Source organism: Jaculus jaculus, chromosome X, assembly GCF_020740685.1.
Source record: "Jaculus jaculus isolate mJacJac1 chromosome X, mJacJac1.mat.Y.cur, whole genome shotgun sequence".
Classification (NCBI taxonomy): Eukaryota; Metazoa; Chordata; class Mammalia; order Rodentia; family Dipodidae; genus Jaculus; species Jaculus jaculus.
In genome coordinates, this window is record NC_059125.1 from 126040034 (window position 1) to 126058522 (window position 18489).

General features: G+C 47.8%; 1 protein-coding gene across 2 annotated transcripts in view; it reads left to right on the forward strand.

Annotated features, from left to right (window-relative positions):
- Positions 1–17978, forward strand: part of Xpnpep2 (X-prolyl aminopeptidase 2) — a 32584-nt gene extending 14606 nt beyond the window's left edge. Inside the window, exons 8-22 of one of the 2 annotated variants that reach the window (XM_045140835.1) lie at positions 2480–2581; positions 3128–3209; positions 3496–3691; positions 4483–4572; positions 5539–5648; positions 6201–6278; positions 8182–8253; positions 9650–9710; positions 11177–11246; positions 11734–11838; positions 12221–12280; positions 13133–13209; positions 15936–16025; positions 16593–16823; positions 17734–17978. In XM_045140835.1, the coding sequence (XP_044996770.1) occupies positions 2480–2581; positions 3128–3209; positions 3496–3691; positions 4483–4572; positions 5539–5648; positions 6201–6278; positions 8182–8253; positions 9650–9710; positions 11177–11246; positions 11734–11838; positions 12221–12280; positions 13133–13209; positions 15936–16025; positions 16593–16787 (1388 nt within the window). In that variant the 3' untranslated portion in view covers positions 16788–16823; positions 17734–17978. Of the gene's footprint in view, positions 1–2479; positions 2582–3127; positions 3210–3495; positions 3692–4482; positions 4573–5538; positions 5649–6200; positions 6279–8181; positions 8254–9649; positions 9711–11176; positions 11247–11733; positions 11839–12220; positions 12281–13132; positions 13210–15935; positions 16026–16592 lie in introns of both variants that reach the window. The other variant, XM_004653953.2, reaches the window with a different exon arrangement.
- The last annotated feature ends 511 nt before the right edge of the window (positions 17979–18489 follow it).

An 18489-nucleotide genomic window follows, 5' to 3' on the forward strand; every position in this document is an offset into this window, starting at 1 on the left:
CCTTCCAAGGAGTGAGATTGCAGACATGAACTGTTGTCATGCCTAGCTATATTTATGAATCTTTGTAAAAAGATGTACTTGCAAGTAGAGAGAGAAAGAATGAATGGGTGCCCCAGGGCTTCTAGCCAGTGTAAACGAACTCCAGATTTACGTGCCCCTTTGTGCATCTGGCTTTCCATGGGTCCTGGGGAATCAAACCCAGGTCATTAGACTTTGAAAACAAGTGCCTTAACTGCTGAGCCAGCTCTCCAGACCTGTGTATGGATCTTAAAAACATAATTTTAGAGGCTGGGGAGATTGCTCAGTGGGTAAAGTGTTGCCACACAGCATGAGGACCTGAGTTCATCACACATATTAAAAGCCAGACATGACAGCATGTAACTGTAATCCCAGCACTGAGGAGATGGAGACAGAAGGAACCCTATGGCTGGCTGGCTAGCTACTATAGCCAAATTTATGACCTCTAGATCCAGTACAAGACCCTGTCATCAGATCCTAAGGAAGACCCTTGACATCAGCTCCTGGCATCCATATGCATGCACACACATGTACCTGTCACACATATACATGTGCACACCACACACACAGCTAGACATGCAAAAAAAATCGTGCCCACACACCACTCACCCATACACCTGCAATTTTTTTAAAAACATAATTTGAAGTGAGAGAAGACCACATATTGTATGGTTCCATTTATATGAAACACCCAGCACTGGCAAATCCATAGAGCCAAAATTAGTTACTTCCTAGGGCTGGAAGGAGACAGAATGGGGAATGACTTCTTAATGGGTACAAGATTTCCTCTTGGGATAATAAAAATGTTTTAGAAGTAGATACTTGTAATGGTTGCACAATATTATGAATGTATGTAAAGCAACCAAATTTTATACTTTCAAGTGGCTAAAATGAAAGGTTTTCTATTAGATCTGTTTTACTACAATAAAATAAACCCCACAACTATAACATGCTCAGAATTTTGGTCCTACTTGAATAGTTTTACCTGTTTGCATGAAGTTTTTATTATTATTATTATTAGTCATGTACACAGGGTATAAACAGTCATGTTGGTACCATCATTAGCTTCCTCCATGACCCCACCCCCCTCCACAGGGACCCTCCTCGTTGGGGAATATGGGTCGTGCATTGTGGGGTGAGCTATCAGTTTTGGATAAGAGGTAAAGTCTCTGTGCATAATGACCCAACATGTGGCTCTACCAATCTTTCCAGCCCCTCTTCCACAAATTTCCCTGGGCTGCGTTGGGTTTGTTTTAGGTCTGCTTCAGTGATGAGGTCTTGGGAGCCTCTGAGTCTCTGTATAAAGTTTTTATCGGCATCATTCTGTTTTGTACGTTTTTTTTAAATTTGGGGCCCAAGTAGGGGTCTTAATGTTTAAGACATCCTGTCAAAAGAGACTCTTTGTATACCTTGAAGAAGGCAGGGATAAGAACTTAAAACTGAACTCCTAGAACCCAGTGGCGAGCATCCTGGAAAGGACAGCACTGTGACTCAGCTTGAGGACAGGTTTGTAGTGTAGCAACATTAAAATTAGGAGTGTGGAGCCAGGCGTGGTGGCACACTTCTTTAATCCCAGCACTTGAGAGGCAGAGGTAAGAGGATCGCTGTGAGTTCAAGGCTACCCTGAGACTACAGAGTGAATTCCAGGTCAGCCTGAGCTAGAGTAAGACCCTACCTCGAAAAAAAAAAAATAGGTGTGTGGGCATGCTATCACATAGTCCTTGGTTCAAATCCAAGTTCCTCTTCTTCAGCTATGAAACCCTAGACAAGTCAATTTCCATCTCTTATGCCTCAGCTTCCTCCTGGCATGGTGGCACACATTTTTAACACCAGCATTTAGGAGGCTGAGGTAGAGAGATCACTGTGAGTTTGAGGCTAGCCTGGGCTGAAGTGAAACCCTGTTTCAACCACCCCTCTCCCAAAGCCTCAGTTTCCTTATCTGAGGAATAAAGAATCAAAGTAACGTACACAAAGTGCTTAGCCAAATATCTGTGGCTTATTAATTACTGAATGTCAAGACACTGGCTACACACTTTTATAAACATTACTCCATTTGAGCCTTATCACAAACCTATTGAGGTAGCTGCTTCGATTTCAACCTATCCCCATTTTATGAATGAGCAAAATGAGACAGAGCGATCAAGTAACTTGCTCAAAGTCACCTAGCTAGTAATGGCAAAGCGATGACTGATGCCCAGCTTGGGTCCAGAGCCTATGTCCTTAATGACTCACAAGTCAGATTTGGTTTGAAAGATAGGATTGCACTGGTTTGTGAATCTTGGAGAGCTGGGGCAGCTGAATGGTACAACACTTAGCTAGCATGTGCAAGGCCCTGGATTCCATCCCCAGCGCCAGAAATAAATGGAAACGATTACCCTCAGGGAGTTCTCCCCACCCCAGGAGCCTCATGCCAAGGACAAGATTTATCACTTATGCTTTCTTTGGGTCCCTCTGTTTCTAGGGAGCACCTGGCAGGAAAAAGTATCTAGCATCCGAAGCCACATGAAGAACCATACCATGGCTCCAACTGCTCTGCTTCTGTCAGCACTTGATGAGACAGCCTGTGAGGAGGGGGCATTTGTGGATATGGGTGGATCCTGGGTTCCCCAGGCCTGGGCCTGGCAGCACAGAGCTCTTTCCCCAAACAACCACATATCCACCAGTTGCTAGGCACTCTGTAGCCATAGCTGGTGGGAACTCAGAAGGGGAAGAGAGCAACAGTTTGTGTCCGTAGAATTAAGGAAGCAAGGGAGTTCTGAGTCAATGGGGCCATCCCCCAGAGCACTGGAGGAATGGGCTGACCACAGCAGCAGAATACTTCTGTCTCCTTAAGGGGAAGAGGCTAGGCTTTAGATATTCTGGGGACCCACTGAAGCTGTGTACTACTGAATGTCACGTACCTATGTTATTCAGAGTGGGGGGGGGGGCAGGAATCCGTACCTCTCTTCATTATCTCAACAACCTTTAGTAAGAAGATTTAGAATCATTCAGGGATGGATACCACAGGCTGCTGCCAGTAATCTTGAGGCCAAAGCAAACAGTGGGGCAAAGGCTTCAGAAATGTCTGCTCCACAGAAGAGCCTCTGAGTCCCATCACATCTCTTCCCAGGGCTCTTCAACCTTCGCAGCAATGACATCCCCTATAACCCCTTCTTCTATTCCTACACGATGCTCACGGACTCTTCCATCAGGTACAGCTTCTTTGGCTTGCCCTTGTGCACTTCCTCCAACGTGCTCCCTTTGCTCCCCCCTCACCCCACTGCAACATACCGCCTTCAGGCTCGGTGCCTGCCATTAGCTGCTCCTGACCCCTTGACCTCTGGTCCCAGTGATTCCCAAGTCTGGTCTGCTTGGCTCTCTATACTTGCTTCCTCTATCCTTTAGGAACAAAAGGTCTGTGCGTGTGTCTGTTTATTTTCTTTTGATGTTGTCCTTAGCAGATGCGCAGAACCCTTCCTTGCTTCCCGCCCTGCCCAGGTTGTTTGTCAACAAGAGTCGCTTTAGCCCTGAGACTCTGCAGTACCTGAACTCCAACTGCACAGGCCCTATGTGCGTGCAACTGGAAGACTACAGCCAAGTCCGTGACAGCGTGCAGGCCTATGCTTTAGGTGACGTGCGCATCTGGATCGGGACCACCTATACCACCTATGGACTCTATGAAGTGATACCCCAGGTGAGTTTGCCCCCTACTGCCCACCCCTCCCCCAGCTCCAGTCACAGTAAGTGTCAACTTCAAATGGAGCCCCTCAGCCTTTGGGTAAAGCTATCAGTCAGCCAGTGTGCATGGGGTTCATTTCTAGGGCTCACTGGGAGGAGTTGCAAGAGGAGGAGGCTGGGGTGTCTGTCCACAGAGCCCGTGCAGTTTTTGAGGAGGCTAGAGAGAATAGAAGCCGGTCTACTAAGAGGCTTCAGAGACAGCTGAACCCAATACTGAATGCAAGCTCTGTTCCTCACTGGCTGTACAAGCAGCCGGTAGCCTTGGACAAGTAGCTCAGCGAGTCTGAGTCTTTGCTTCCTCACCTTTAAAGTGACAGTGAGAGTTAAGAACTTAGGTCAATGGCTCTGAGATTCAAAGAAGCTAGTGTATGTGAAGCCCAGTTGACTGACACGGCACGTACTCAGAAACTAGAAACTGCTGTGATATATGCAGGGAACTCGCATTGTCAGAAGAGGCCACAGAAGGCAGCAGACCATGCTCTGAGCCATGCCGGAGTACTGGTTCCAATGAATTGACAAGCAGGACAGTATTTTTCAAGAAAGCCCTGGGTGGGGGGGGGAGTTGGCTAAGCTGGATATGGAAGACTGGGAGAACCTGCAGAGCCAGACAGCACACAAAGGAGAGGGCATGGACACAACAGGAAGTGGCTCATCTTACCTTAGTTAGGACTTCCTGTTCAGCCTGTGAAAACACTGCTGTACCTGGGCAGGGCTCTCAATCCTCCTCTTGTTCCCCGCTCCCAACAGGATAAACTTGTGACAAGCACCTACTCCCCAGTGATGGAAGCGAAGGCAGTAAAGAACAGCAAGGAACAGGCTCTCCTCAAGGCCAGTCATGTAAGTCCATGTGGAGGCCAACATGGCCTCTTGGGAGCTCCCGATCTGATGAGTTAAGAGGAAAGCCTTCCAGAGAAAACTGAGGAAGAATCTCAGTGAATCTGAGGAGCAGAAACCAAATTTCTGGCACACTTCTGTCCTCCAACCCCTCATTCCTGAGATGTACAGTGACGTAGAGTGTGAGCCTTGTAGATGGGAGTCTCCGCTCACACCGCAGTTCCATCCATTGCCTACTGAGTGATCCAAGCATTTCACTTCCCTGGGCCTCAGTTATGTCATTTAAAAGGAAGATCAAAATAGTAATCTGATGCCATATGATTTATTGTGAAGAGTCTATAAAAAACATACATGTATGCATACACACACACACACACACACACACACACACACACACACACTGCATTGAGCACTGCCTGGCACATTTTCAATGTTGCATAAGTGCTAGCCATAATGATTTCCTTACCTGGCAAGAAGGTGGCTCACTTTTTTTTTTTTACAATATTCTTGTTAAAATTAGAATAAACTTCTTCATTTTGAAAGAATTTTTCTTCAGGAAAATTTTAAACATACACTATGGTAGATAAAATAGCCTAAAGATACCACCCCCAGTGTCCCCAGAACCCAGTTTCCATAATCAAGTCATCCCCAACGTTATTTAATCTCAAACCCCAGCATGTGACCTGCATCCCCAGCCACTGCTGCTGGATTATTTTAACACAAGTCCTAGATAGTCTGTGATTTATGCTGCCAACACTTCAGTAAGTATTTCTAAAGATAAAAACACTTTCTAAAACACAAGCATACTAGGATCGGATAGAAACACTAACAAGACTCCTTTGATACCAATAGCCAATCAGCCACTCAGGCTTTTAAAGCACCAAATCCCTGCAGAGCCACCTGAACTTAGCCCTGAGTGGGGCCTGTCACCCCGGCTTACCTCAACTGCTTCTACGCTTTTGGCTCCAGGTGCGAGATGCCGTGGCTGTAATCCGTTACTTGGTCTGGCTGGAGAAGAATGTGCCCAAAGGCACCGTGGATGAGTTCTCTGGGGCAGAACTCTTGGATGAGTTGAGAAGGTAACGGACCAATTAGCTTTCAGTGTAGGAGTAGGAGAATGAAGTGTGGTCTCCGTAGAAGGAAGGAAGATCTTTGTATTTGGAAGTGAGATTGACAGGTTCTTGGGTGGTCTGGGAGCTGGGCAGGGGGGTGTTGGATGACATTTCCCAGCCCTGCTGAACTCGGGACAACACAACAGCACCCCCTAGCGGACGCCTCAGACACAGCTCCTTCTCCCTAGGAGAGGCTTGGACTCTTTCTTCCTGTAGGAAGGACGCCTGCCAATGGTAACGCAGTCCATGTTTGAGGTGCCAAGTGTTAACGGACAGGGTGTTTTTCGCATTTAGGGAAATTAACTTTCTCATCCATTTGTAAAATGGGAGTGGAGGGGAGAAATTGGTGTGTACAGTCCATACTCTCATCTTGAATGCTGTAGAACAGGAAAAGTAGAACAAGAGGTGAGGCTGAGAGAGTCAAATAGAGCTGGGCCTTCATCTGTTGCGATGAGCTATCCCAGGCAGGGCCTAGACCCTGGGCCATTCACTGGTCATTGTATGCCTCGCCCTGTTCAGGAAAGAAGACTTCTCCTCTGGACCCAGTTTTGAAACCATCTCTGCTAGTGGCCTGAATGCTGCCTTGGCCCACTACAGGTACTTCAGGACAAAGAATTTTGGGGGGTCCTGGGAAGGGAGGATCTGGCAATGAGTGCAGAGGAACTGGGATCTGGAAAGGACTGCTCATAGGAGCTCAGTCTACAGTTGAGGAGTTCTTTGAAATTAAAGGACCTCGGTGATTATTATTTTCCTCCCACAAGGCTGTGTGTCTGAGTCCACAGACATGAAGGATTTGGAAGGGAAGCACAGATATAGATGTTTTTAAATGCTTTTCTTTGACTTTCTATAAGTTATCAATGTCAGCTAATTTTTCTTTTGAGACAAGCTTTTTTCCTTTTTTTTTTTTTTTTTTTTTTTTTTTGGTTTTTTCGAGGTAGGGTCTCACTGTGGCCCAGGCTGACTCGGAATTCACTATGTAGTCTCAGGGTGGCCTTGAACTCATGGCGATCCTCCTACCTCTGCCTCCCGAGTGCTGAGATTAAAGGCATGCGTCACCACACCCAGCTCCCTTTTTTCCCTTTTTGAGATCAAGTCCTGTGTAGCCCAGGCTGCCTCCAACTCAATATGTAGCCAAGAATGATCTTGAATTCCTGCCTCTACCACCCAAGTACTGAGATTATAGGCATGCACCAATTCCTGCCTCTACCACCCAAGTACTGAGATTATAGGCATGCACCACCAAACTCATCTCTATGTTATCTATTATTTTAAGTTCCTAAGAACCCCACAGAGAAAGTCCTGTCTACTCGACCTTAACCAACCATGGTGGACCCAAAAAATAAGTCAGCCACATAGAAAACAAACTACTGGGGCTGGAGAGATGGCTTAGCGGTTAAGGTATTTGCCAGAGAAGCCAAAGGACCAGGTTCAATTCCCCAGGACCCACATAAACCAGATTCACAAAGGGCACATGCATCTGGAGTTTATTTGCAGTGGCTAGAGGCTCTGGCGTGCCCTTTCTCTCTCTGTCTCTCTTCTATCTCTCTCTGCTTGGAAGTAAATAGCTAAAATAATTTTTTAAAAAAACTATTATAGGCTTGCCTGACAAAATTTGTAGGGCCAAAATGACCAGATGCTTTGCCCTGTCATAAGCATGGCAGGAAGAGGTCAGATGCCCTCCAAAGAAAAATGCATCCACCGGGCATGGTGGCATATGCCTTTAATCCCAGTACTTTGGAGGCAGAGGTAATAGGATTGCTGTAAGTTCAAGGCCAGCCTGGGACTACATAGTGAATTTCAGGTCAGCCTGGGCTACAGTGAGACTCTACCTTGAAAAAACAAAAAAAAAAAAAAAAAAAGAAAGAAAAAAGAAAAAGAAAGAGAAAATGAAAGAAAAAGAAAGATGCATCAGAACTCCCTCCTCTGATGTCTCCCTTACTGTGCCTTGGTTTCTTGAAGGCCTCTGCTCTCAGATGCAGTGGGAACATTGGGCCCAAGCCCAGCTCCTCCCTGCTTCACTGGGAGGCCTTGTGCAAACCTCTTCCCCTCTGTGGGCATGCTTTTCCTCTTGTGGAAGGAGACAGATAGGCTAAGTGGTCAGTGAAACTCCTAGCTCACCTTCCTGGGGACCAAGGTCTTGTTTTACCAAGTACAGGATAAACCGAATGGTGCTGAGGGGCTGGGCATGGTGGTGCACACCTTTAATCCCGGCACTCAGGAGGACTGCCATGAGTTCGAGGCCACCCTGAGACTACATGGTAAGTTCCAGGTTAGCGAGACTCTACCTTGAAAAACCAAAAAAGAAGAAAAAGAGGAGGAGGAGGAAGAAGTAGTGTTGTTCTGAGGGCGGTAGCAGCAGAAGCCAAGTGCATTCCCAGTGCCCTTTGGGTGGTAATGGTTTCCTCAGGGTAGAGAGCCTGGAAGCCTAGCGCCGAGGCCCTCTACCTTCCTCTGCTTCCATCCAGCCCCTTCCCCACTATGTGGTGTCTCTTGTTCCCAGCCCGACCAAGGAGTTGCACCGCAAGCTGTCCTCCGATGAGATGTACCTCGTGGATTCTGGGGGGCAATACTGGTATGTGCCCCCATCAAAGCCTGGCCCAATTGTCATCTAAGACACCCCGTGGCTTTCAAAAGCTTTCCTTTCCTAGGCCACGGGTTCTTCTTCTGAGGAAGCAGGGACCTGTATTGAATGAGCCCTGAGCAGCCCTTCTCATTTCCACTTGGGGGTGTCCCAGCACAGTGGAAAATACACATAGCCCAGCATAATGGGGGCACCCATGCAGCACTTCTGTGAGAATTAGGAAAAGAGTACTTGACAAAGTAGTTGTTTTTTTTTATTTTTTTTAACTCTTTGTGTTATTACACATCTCTGCCGAGCTGCACAAGCATGTATACTCATATTCTCACCCACTCATGCAAACCCTGGACATGGCCCACATCTTCCTCAGTTCCCCATCTTCCCTAAAGGAAAGGTGAGGTAACCATGTTGAGTTCGGGATGGGGAGAAATGAAAGAAGCAGCTGTTTAGATGTGTTTCTCTTATACGATGCACAACCTAAACACTTAGACACTTCCAACTGCGTAACCAATCATCACGGTTGTGCTAACTTGAGGGAGGAGCAAAGGAGTGATGTGGATGGGCTTCCCAGCCCCTCTCCTATGGACCGTGTGAATGCGCTAATGACAAAGGCTCACTTGTTCCCAGCACAGCGATCAGGACCCAAGTGTACCAAACTTTCAGCTTAGCAGCCTTTGCTAGCGACAACCTTGATGTTGTGTGCACTTGAGATGGCCTGTGCATAAAGGGGAAGTGAATTCGTGGGGGTGTTGTTGGGTTGGGCATGCTCAGAAGAGGGTGAGACAGGGAAATAGTCACCTCACTTCCTCTTCTCTCCTGAAGAAGCGCTTCATGCCCCATGGCCTACTCCTGAGGAACTTCAGGGCCCCTGGGACCATTTTTCCCTTCCTGCAGGTCAGGCCAGCTCAGAGGCCACCCTGGGGGAGCCAGTGCAGCTGGTGGTTAGGAGTCCAACCTTCTGGCTCGGCCTTCATCTCACTGGGCCACAGCCAGGTTCACAGTAGAGAGAGCACAATGTGGGGTATCAACACTGGCCTTGGCCTGGATTGAGGGCTCCGAGGTGTCATCCTTCCCAAAGAGCTGCACAAGTGTCCTGTAGATGGTAAATGACTGAGTGAATGAATGTTAGGGTAATAATGTCGCCTCTTTAAACCTAAGTCCCTCCATGAGAGAGAGAGAAAGAGAGAAAATCCCCCCTATCCAGGAACCTAGGAAGATGTCTTGTTTTCCAGACTAAGCTGACCCAAGGATACCTAGAATTACAAAAGTGCCAAAATGGGTAGGATGGGCAGAAGAATTTATAGGAGCATGGTGATTGCCTAAGGGCTCTACTGGATCCCTTCATGCATACATGCTGAAGGAGTTGGACATGTTGGCTTTCCCTCCACAGGGATGGGACTACAGACATCACCAGAACGGTGCACTGGGGTACCCCCACTGCTTTCCAGAAGGTAAGCACTGCGCCCAGGATCCCTCTGCAGCCTTCCCCAAGTAATTCTCCTTTGAGGGAGTCAAAACTGAGGCCCAAAGAGGTTATATAGTTTAACCAAGGTCATACAAGTTCATACCATGAAAGCCAATGTGAATTCAGGATACTGCTAAAGCCTCAGACCATGCCTACCGCCGTCCCGTTTTGGTACATGAGTTCACAAATATTTCTTCCATGCTGTCTGTGTATCTGGCCTGTGGTCTATACAAGGGAGGGAAATGGCACAGGAGATCTCAGACGTATGCAAGAGCTGGAGCTGGTCAGGAAAGAGCGAGGACTGCTCAGCTGAGGTGGAGTCACTCTATCTCTGTTGGGGGTTCTGGGATGGCAGAGGGGCTGTAACCCTGCATTCATCCCGTAGACAGGAGCTCATGGTCTAGTTAGTAGCATCATTGCTTCAGGAGACCACATAACAAGCCCGTGCTGGTGTGTGAGGGGAGACATTGACCAAATGGCCACTGGTGGTGGCTAGAAGAGGTCACCATTATCTACCTCACTTCCTGACAGAAAGCTTGACCCACCAAATGATCAGACCCAACCCAAACCTCAGCCCTTAAGAAAACTAAAGGAAGATGGCTGTGTCCAATAGTACATACATGCAATCCCAGCATGGGGAGGTGGGAACAGGGGAATTTGAAATTGGAGGCCACCCTTGGCTAAATAGTAAGTTCAAGGCCTGTCTGGGCTACATGAGACCCTGCCTCAGCAACAACAAAAACCTAAAGTAGCACACAAGAGTAGTAACATGGTTAACACTGAGCATTTGCTTGCTGCTTCATGCTCATCAGTCTACCTCCTCCTATAACCTTAGGAACTAGGTACTGTTAACAGCATATTGCAGATGAGGAATCCAAGGCTCATAGAGGTAAACGAGCCTGTGAGTGGCCAAACCAGGATTCCAGCCCATTCACTACAGTCACTACCCTCTGTAAGCACCTCAGCACGTGATAATAACCATTGTCTAGGGCTGGAGAGATGGCTTAGTGGTTAAGTGCTTGCCTGTGAAGCCTAAGGACCCCAGTTTGAGGCTCGATTCCCCAGGACCCACGTTAACCAGATGCACAAGGAGACACACACATCTCGAGTTCGTTTTAGTGGCTGGAGGCCCTGGCGCACCCATTCTCCCTCCCTCCCTCCCTCTTCCCCCTCTGCCTCTTTCTCTCTGTCTGTCGCTCTCAAATAAATAAATAAAAATAAACAAAAGAATTAAAAATAATAACCATTGTGGTGCAGCCAAAGGGCACCACATGGAGTCAATCCCTGCCTCAGCTTCCTCTGGCTATCTTCCAGAGCCAGAGTGTCCACACTTGAGAATCCATCTCCCTGTACTGTCCCCACAACAGGCCTAGGCCTCTACTGCATTTGCCCCCCGGCCAAGCTCACTGGGTTTCTCTCACCTTCCACATCTCATCTTCCTCTCCCCACCAGGAGGCATATACCCGTGTGTTGATGGGAAACATTGATCTGTCCAGACTTGTCTTTCCTGCTGCTATGCAAGGTAAGTGTTAGATATCAGACTGGACCCAAAGCCTAAGGCCCTGATTTCATGGGACCTCAGACTGGCACCCTGAAAGGCGAGTGGGATATCCCATTCATTGTACAGATATCAAATCTATCCAAAAGAGAGGACTTGCCCAAAGGTTAGAGCCCCCTAATCAAATACTATCACCTGGAAGTGGGGGAAGTCGGTTTGGGCTCCAGAAGTCAAGGAAGATTCCTGGAGGAAGTAGACATCAAAGTGTTAACTAGCTCAACTTGTAGGGGGAAAATTGCAGTAATCAATCCAGGTAATGGGTTCAATGTGTAGGGTACTGGAGATAGTGAAAGGGTAGGCTGGCCAGGGAGCCACCAGCTTCATCCACCAACTGTTTCCTATCAAGAGCCCCTCTCCTCAGTTACCACCCTGGTAGTTGAGCATAAAGGGCCAAGAGTGGCAGTCGGGGGGTCCAAGCAACTAACCAGTAGCAATCTCTTTTCCCTTCCAGGGCGAATGGTAGAAGCCTTTGCCCGCAAAGCCTTGTGGGATGTCGGGCTCAATTATGGTCATGGGACAGGCCATGGCATTGGCAACTTCCTCTGTGTGCATGAGTGTAGGTATCTTCTCAGCCCCCGAGTCTTATCTGCTACCTTCCTATGAAAGAGGCAGGGCATTGCACAGGTGATGGAAACTGCCACCCCACAGAGATGTATGACCCACCCAAAGTCACCTCGCTAGTAGGAAATGACGCTCCCTGGGGCCAAGGAATGCTGTCAGCTGGCATTCCAGAAAGAGGAGCAATACCCAGTGACTAAATGACAAACACTCTGAAAAAATTAAAGCCAAAGCCTATCTGGTGTGTGCCAGCTCTAGATAAAACAAGTGCTGCTAAGAGATGTCAGGAACCCCCCGTTACCTGTTAGTCCCCAGAATCTGCTTATGTCTAAGCTAGTAGAGTCGGAGAACTGACATTAAGCCTATATCTTATTTTCCAGGGCCAGTGGGATTCCAGTCTAACAACATTGCCATGGCCAAGGGCATGTTCACTTCCATTGGTATGGCTATTGGGGCCCTCCACCCTACCACCCCATCCCAGAGTAGGGCTAGCTGAGATCTCAGCTTAGAGAAGCATGCCAGCCACAGGGCTGCCCCCAGCTCTTCTGATGACTCTCTTGCAGCAAATGGTTAATCCCATCCATACCCCCCAAGCCCTTCTCGTTTTGTGAGATGGCCTCATGTAGCTTAGGTTGGACATAAACTCGATAGCCAAGGCTAGCCTTGGACTCCTGATCCTCCTGCATCTACCACCCAAGTGCTGGGATCACAGGTATGAGCCACTACACCAAGCTTTTCGTATTCTGTTTTGATCCTTGGGAGCTGGTTCCCAATCCAATGCCAAGGTAACTGGACAGTGGGACACAGGGAGATTGGAGTGCCTTCAGGGTCCAAATGGGCTCTTTAGTCTTCCCTGCTACAATGGAGAGAAGGTGAAGGTAGGGTCGTATCTGGAGGTGATTTGAGCCTAGACATGTTGTCTCTACTTAGCTAAAGAGCATCTAACAAGTCACGGGGCTAACAGAGGCAGTTAGACACTCAGGCCTTGCAGTTGCTCGTCAGTTGGTATGGGCAACCTGAGTGTGGGTCCCTCTCCACTGCTTTTTTTTAGTTTTAATTTTAATTTTAATTTGTTTGAGAGAAAGAGAGGCAAAAGAGGGAGACAGGTAGAGATAGATAGAGAATGGCCACTACAAATGAACTCCAGACACATGCGCCACCTTGTACATCTGGCTTATGTGGGTCCTGGGGAAATGAACCTGGATCCTTTGGCATTGTAGGCAAATGCTTTAACTGCTAAGCCATCTCCTCAGCCCTGCTTAATGTAATTCATATCTATCTCTGTCTTTCAGAACCTGGCTACTATCATGATGGAGAGTTTGGAATCCGCCTAGAAGATGTGGCCCTTGTGGTCGAAGCAAAAACCAAGGTAAAGTGTCGTGGGGTAGACATGTGGATAGCATGACCATGACTTTGGGCTGTATGGGGACAAATAAAGCCAAAGAAGGAAGATATTTCATGTGCAAGTATGGAGTTATTCCGAGTCTTCCTTAGCTCTTTAGGAATTCCATAACTCACTCTCTCAATTAGAATGGTAAAATCATCTAGAAAGCTTTTTTGCTTGCTAAATACCAATGCTACCCCCAGACCAAGTAAATCAGTATCCCTGACCTAAAGAATTGCTTCTCAGTGTACATAATAATCACAAAAGGAGCTTGTTAGAAATGAGGATTTGATATTATAGCAACCAGCAAGATGAAGTACCTGGACATAAACTTTAAATATTTTATTTTTATTTGACAGAAAGAGGGAGAAAGAGAAAGAGAGAATGAATGGGCACACCAGGGCTTCCATCCACTCTGCAAATAAAATCCAGATGTGTGTACCCCCTTGTGCATCTGGCTAACATGGGTCCTGGGGAATCAAACCTGGGTCCTTTGGCTTTGCAGGCAAACGCCTTAACTGCTAAGCCATCCCTCCTGCCCCGGACATAAACTTTAAAAGACTTATGTGGAGAAATTCTCTGCTAAGGAACATAAAAAAGATTTAAGTAAATGGTGCTCTCCAGGAAGAAGCTTTGATATTATGAAGCTGTCTTCTCCCTAAATTAATCTATAAATTCAAGGCAGCCTCTATTTCAATGTTAAGTGGATATTTTGTAACTTCATCGAGTGATAGTAGAGTTTATTTGTAAAAGTAAACATGCTAGGTAGCTAGGAAAATCGTGAAAGCCAGAAGAGCAATACAGAAAGCTAGCCCTATCAGATGTTAACATGTAAGCCAGATGCACAAGGTAGTGCATGTGTCTAGAATTTGTTTGCAGTCGCTACAGCCTGTGGCATGCCCATTCTGTGTGTGTGTGTGTGTGTGTGTGTGTGTGTGTGTGTGTGTGTGTGTCTGCTTCTATCTCTCTCCTTCCCTGCCTCCTTTCCTCCTTTCAATAAATAAATAAGTAGGGCTGGAGGAATGGCTTAGTGGTTAAGGCGTTTGCCTACATAGCCAAAGGACCCAGGTTCAATTCCCCAGGACCCATGTTAGCCAGATGTACAAGGGGTGCATGCATCTAGAGTTCATTTGCAGTGGCTAGAGGTCCTAGGGCACCCATTCTCTCCCTCTCCCTCCCTCCCTCCTTCTCTCTCAAATAAGTAAAAATGTTTTAGAAAAATATTTTTAAAGTATTTTTTTTAAATAGAAGAGAGCAACCAAGGAAGACACCTGACATTAGACTCTGCCTACACACACACACACTTGCATGTCCACACACGTGTGTTAAAATGCATACACACACATGCACATGCATCACACATACACACAGCTGTGTATACAGTAGCATGAATAGTAATAGTAAAATATTGCAAATGCCCTAAAAGCCCATGGCTGGTTAAGTAAATCAGAATATATCCCCATACTCTGGACTCTTACACAGTCCTCAAAATGAAGGAGGTAGATCTTGTGCTAACACACCTCTGGCTTTATTGTGAAATAAGAGTGGAAGAAAGTACAGAGAATTGTGTATGGTAGGATCCAATTTGCATCTTTTTAAAATGTATACATGTATAGGTAAATACACTGCATATGCCTGAAATGTTTTCAGGAAGGAAACTAGGCAGGGAGGCGTTTCCATTTTTTATTGTGTACCTTTGTGTTTTAGTTTCCTACGTGCTCTCTGGAAGCTAGAGATTATGGGCTCTTTTCTACTTTGTACTTGTATCTAGAGATAGATGATAGAATGAGCGAATAAATAAACAGGTCAGTACTGGACCTGGCTTAGCTGATAGAAAGCTTGCCTAGCATGCACAAAGCCCTGAGTTCGATCCCCCAAGACCAACCACATAAATCAGGTGGTGGTGCCTACCTATGATACCAGCACTTAGGAGACCAGAAGTTCAAGGTCATCTTCAGCTATATAGCAAGTTTGAGGCCAGCCTGAGATACATGAAACTCTGTCTCAAAATTAAAAAAAAAAAAGACATAGCTAACTGATAGGTAGATAGACCTAATAACTTATTTCTAGATTATTTAAGTGTAGGTTTGAAGACACTGCCCTAGAGATTTTGCCTTCAGTGGGTCTTGGAGGCAGGGCTTAGAATCCATATATTTAAAATGCTCTTTACATGCTGCCAATGCCCACACTCTGAGAAACACAGACCTAAGTCTCAAATTTCAAGCATCAGAGAGACACATCAAGATGAAGTGCTAGGGACTGGAGAGATGGCTTAGCAGTTAAGGCGTTTGGCTGCGAAGCCTAAGGACCCCAATTCCATTCCCCAGGACCCACTTAAGCCAGATGTACAAGGTGGCACATATGTCTGGAGTTTGTTTACAGTGGTTGGAGGCCCTGGCACACCCATTCTCTCTCTCTCTCTCTCTCTCTCTCTCAATCTCTCTCTCCTTCTCCCTCCTTCCCTCTCAAATAAATAAATAAAATATGTGTTTTAAAAAATCCTTTTAAGATGAAGTGCTAACTGGTATACAAGAGGATTGGCCAAGGGAAAGGACTCTAGAAGATTCTAGAAGGCTCCAGTAACTGCCGCATCCAGGGTTGGCAAGAATCAGTTCCTTGTGTGTCTGGCTCCTGGGGCCTAGCTCCCTTCAGCCTAGCTGCTCAACCTCTCCTCACTTTTCTGCTTTCTTACCTTCTCTGTGGGCTTTCAGTACCCAGGGACCTACTTGACCTTTGAAGTGGTCTCCTTTGTACCTTATGACCGGAACCTTATTGATGTCAGCCTGCTATCCCCAGAGCAGGTGAGTACCCCTCAGTACTGGCTCCCCTTCAGTCTGTGAGTGACTGTCTTCCCCACCCTGGGCGTTCCCTGCCTCTACTCCAAGACCCTGTCACCAGGAAGATCCATACTAATGGTACTATAGGTTCATATTGGACTATAACTCTTAGTTTTCTGGAAACCCCAAAGCTTCTAGGACCTTCCAATAAGAGCAGCCTGCCTAACCTCCGGTAGTAAACCCCTAGAAAGCTTGACATTGGATCGATCTCTGAGCTCTGCTACTATAGGGCCAGGAACAATAAGCAATTCGCCCCCACACACACACACACACTGGGCATCAGGCTCCTCTTTTATACACTGGGCATCCCTGCCTCAATTACTTTCATACCTGGGCCTGAAAGCCACCCACCCCCCACCCCCTTACGAGCATGGTGGTGATGTTAAGCTGCCACTGGAAAGTCCCAGAGAATACCTGATAGCGCTTGTGTCCCTGGTCCAAGGTGAGCTGCTGCCCTACCAAATCGGGAGACTAGCTGGCATCAAGACTTTTACCTCTTTGACAGCTTAGCCCAAACCTTCTTCCCTTTAGCTCCAGTACCTGAACCACTACTACCAGAACATCCGCGAGCAAGTGGGCCCAGTACTGCAGCGTCGCCAGCTACTGGAGGAGTTCGCCTGGCTGCAGCAGCACACAGAACCGCTGGCGGCCGGGGCCCCACGCCACCGCTCCTGGGCATCCGTGTGGGCAGCCTGCACTCTGGCCCTCCTCAGCTGGACTAGCTAGAGACTCCGAGCTCCACTACTGACCCCGCATCTAGCTGTGAGGCTGACTTACTTAACTTCCCCCTCTCCCCCCCCGCCCCCGTGATGTATGTATCCCAAGGGCCCCTGTCTGCCTGGGCCCCACATACCAGCTCCTTGGCACCTGTGTGAGTGACCGCCACTCCTGCCATCCTTGGCTTAAACTCATAGAGGCTCGGGACTCCCTTGCTGAATCTTCACCTACGTGTGGGGATTGTTAATGAAACTCCCCTCCTTGTGGGTCCCACATATCCCAAGAGCCGCTGCCATCCCATCACCTGGAAACCATTGCCCGCAGCTTCACCTAGGACCAAAGGAAGCGCGCACACCCCCTTCTCCCAGCCCAGGGAGAGCCTCAAAAAATCTGGAGCCCGCCAGAGCTGTTCCCGCCCACCCACTAGGCTCCTGATCTTTTGGTCTTGCCTTAAGGCTGCCTCTGGCCACGCCTACCTTCCCCCAGCCCTACAAAGGCCCCTAGGCTTCCACCTGGGGGGTCTGAAGGAACAGAGCTCCCTGCAGCCTGCCTGTTGTACCTATAGAGTGAGGGTAGCTGAGGCTTGTGGATGTGGACTGCCACCCTAGGATTGAGGAAAACAGATGAGTAGGGGAGTAGAGTGAGTCTGGGCCCCCCTCACCAAATATGAGCCCATGCATCCTAAAGCCTAAGTGTGCTTCATACCAAGGGCCAGCATGTTGAGTGAAGCCCTAGGACTTTGGAGGATGGTGTATCGCAAGACACTCTGAAATGCATGGAACAACCTGGGTAGCCATAGAGTCACTGTCCCAGCACTCACTATCCTGGCATTCAAATAGCCCTTTATAATATCTAAAGTGCAGCCACAGTGACAATGCTATTAAATCCTTTCTAGTCTGTGGATGACCCTTATCCTTGTATGGGGAAAAAAAAATCTGGTTTCCTCGTTTTACAGACAGGAAAACTGAGCATCGGACAGGAGGTGGGCCCTGCCCAAGGACACTTGGCCTCGCCGGATGAGCCAACATTCCAATACCTTAGCTATCGGCCCCACCCAGAGTTTCTTGGTCTCCCTCCCGCAGGCCCCTCATTCCCTGGGCCCACTGATGGGTGAAAAGGGTTTTCTCTGGCCTTGACTTGGCCAGCCGTTAGCCACCTGGGCTCACATCCTGCTCAATTCTTAAAACAGCTTTGCAAAGATGCCTGCCTCTGGTTTTGCATTGTGTCTGCTGTTGCCACGTTGCCGTGCTCTGCTATTACCTGTGGCTTTTGTGGTGGGGGAGAAAGAAGAGAGGCTGCGTTGGGGGTGGGGATGTGAGGCTTCCAGAAGCTCAGCAGGGGAACACATGGTCTTGAGAATGTGCTCATGAGCATGCATATGAGTGTGTGTGTGTGTGTGCACGCGCGTGTGTGAGCATACACTTGTGCTCATGTGCTCCATGCCCAGCCAGCCACCTCCAGCCTGTGCTAAGGGTGTTGTGACCTGGCCGAGGGAACAGAGAGGGGTGGCCTCACACTTTGGGAACTTGCTCAACGTGGTCCATAAAAGTTAAGGCCAGCACCTTCGCTCCAAATGAGCATAGTTGTGAAAACTAAGGCTACAGACTAGGGGTAAGACACTGGACAAGGATACCAGTCTGAGAAGTTCCCCAGACTGGACCGGTAAGGCCTGCTTTGCTAAGTGTGAAGATGGCCTATGACAGTTACCACA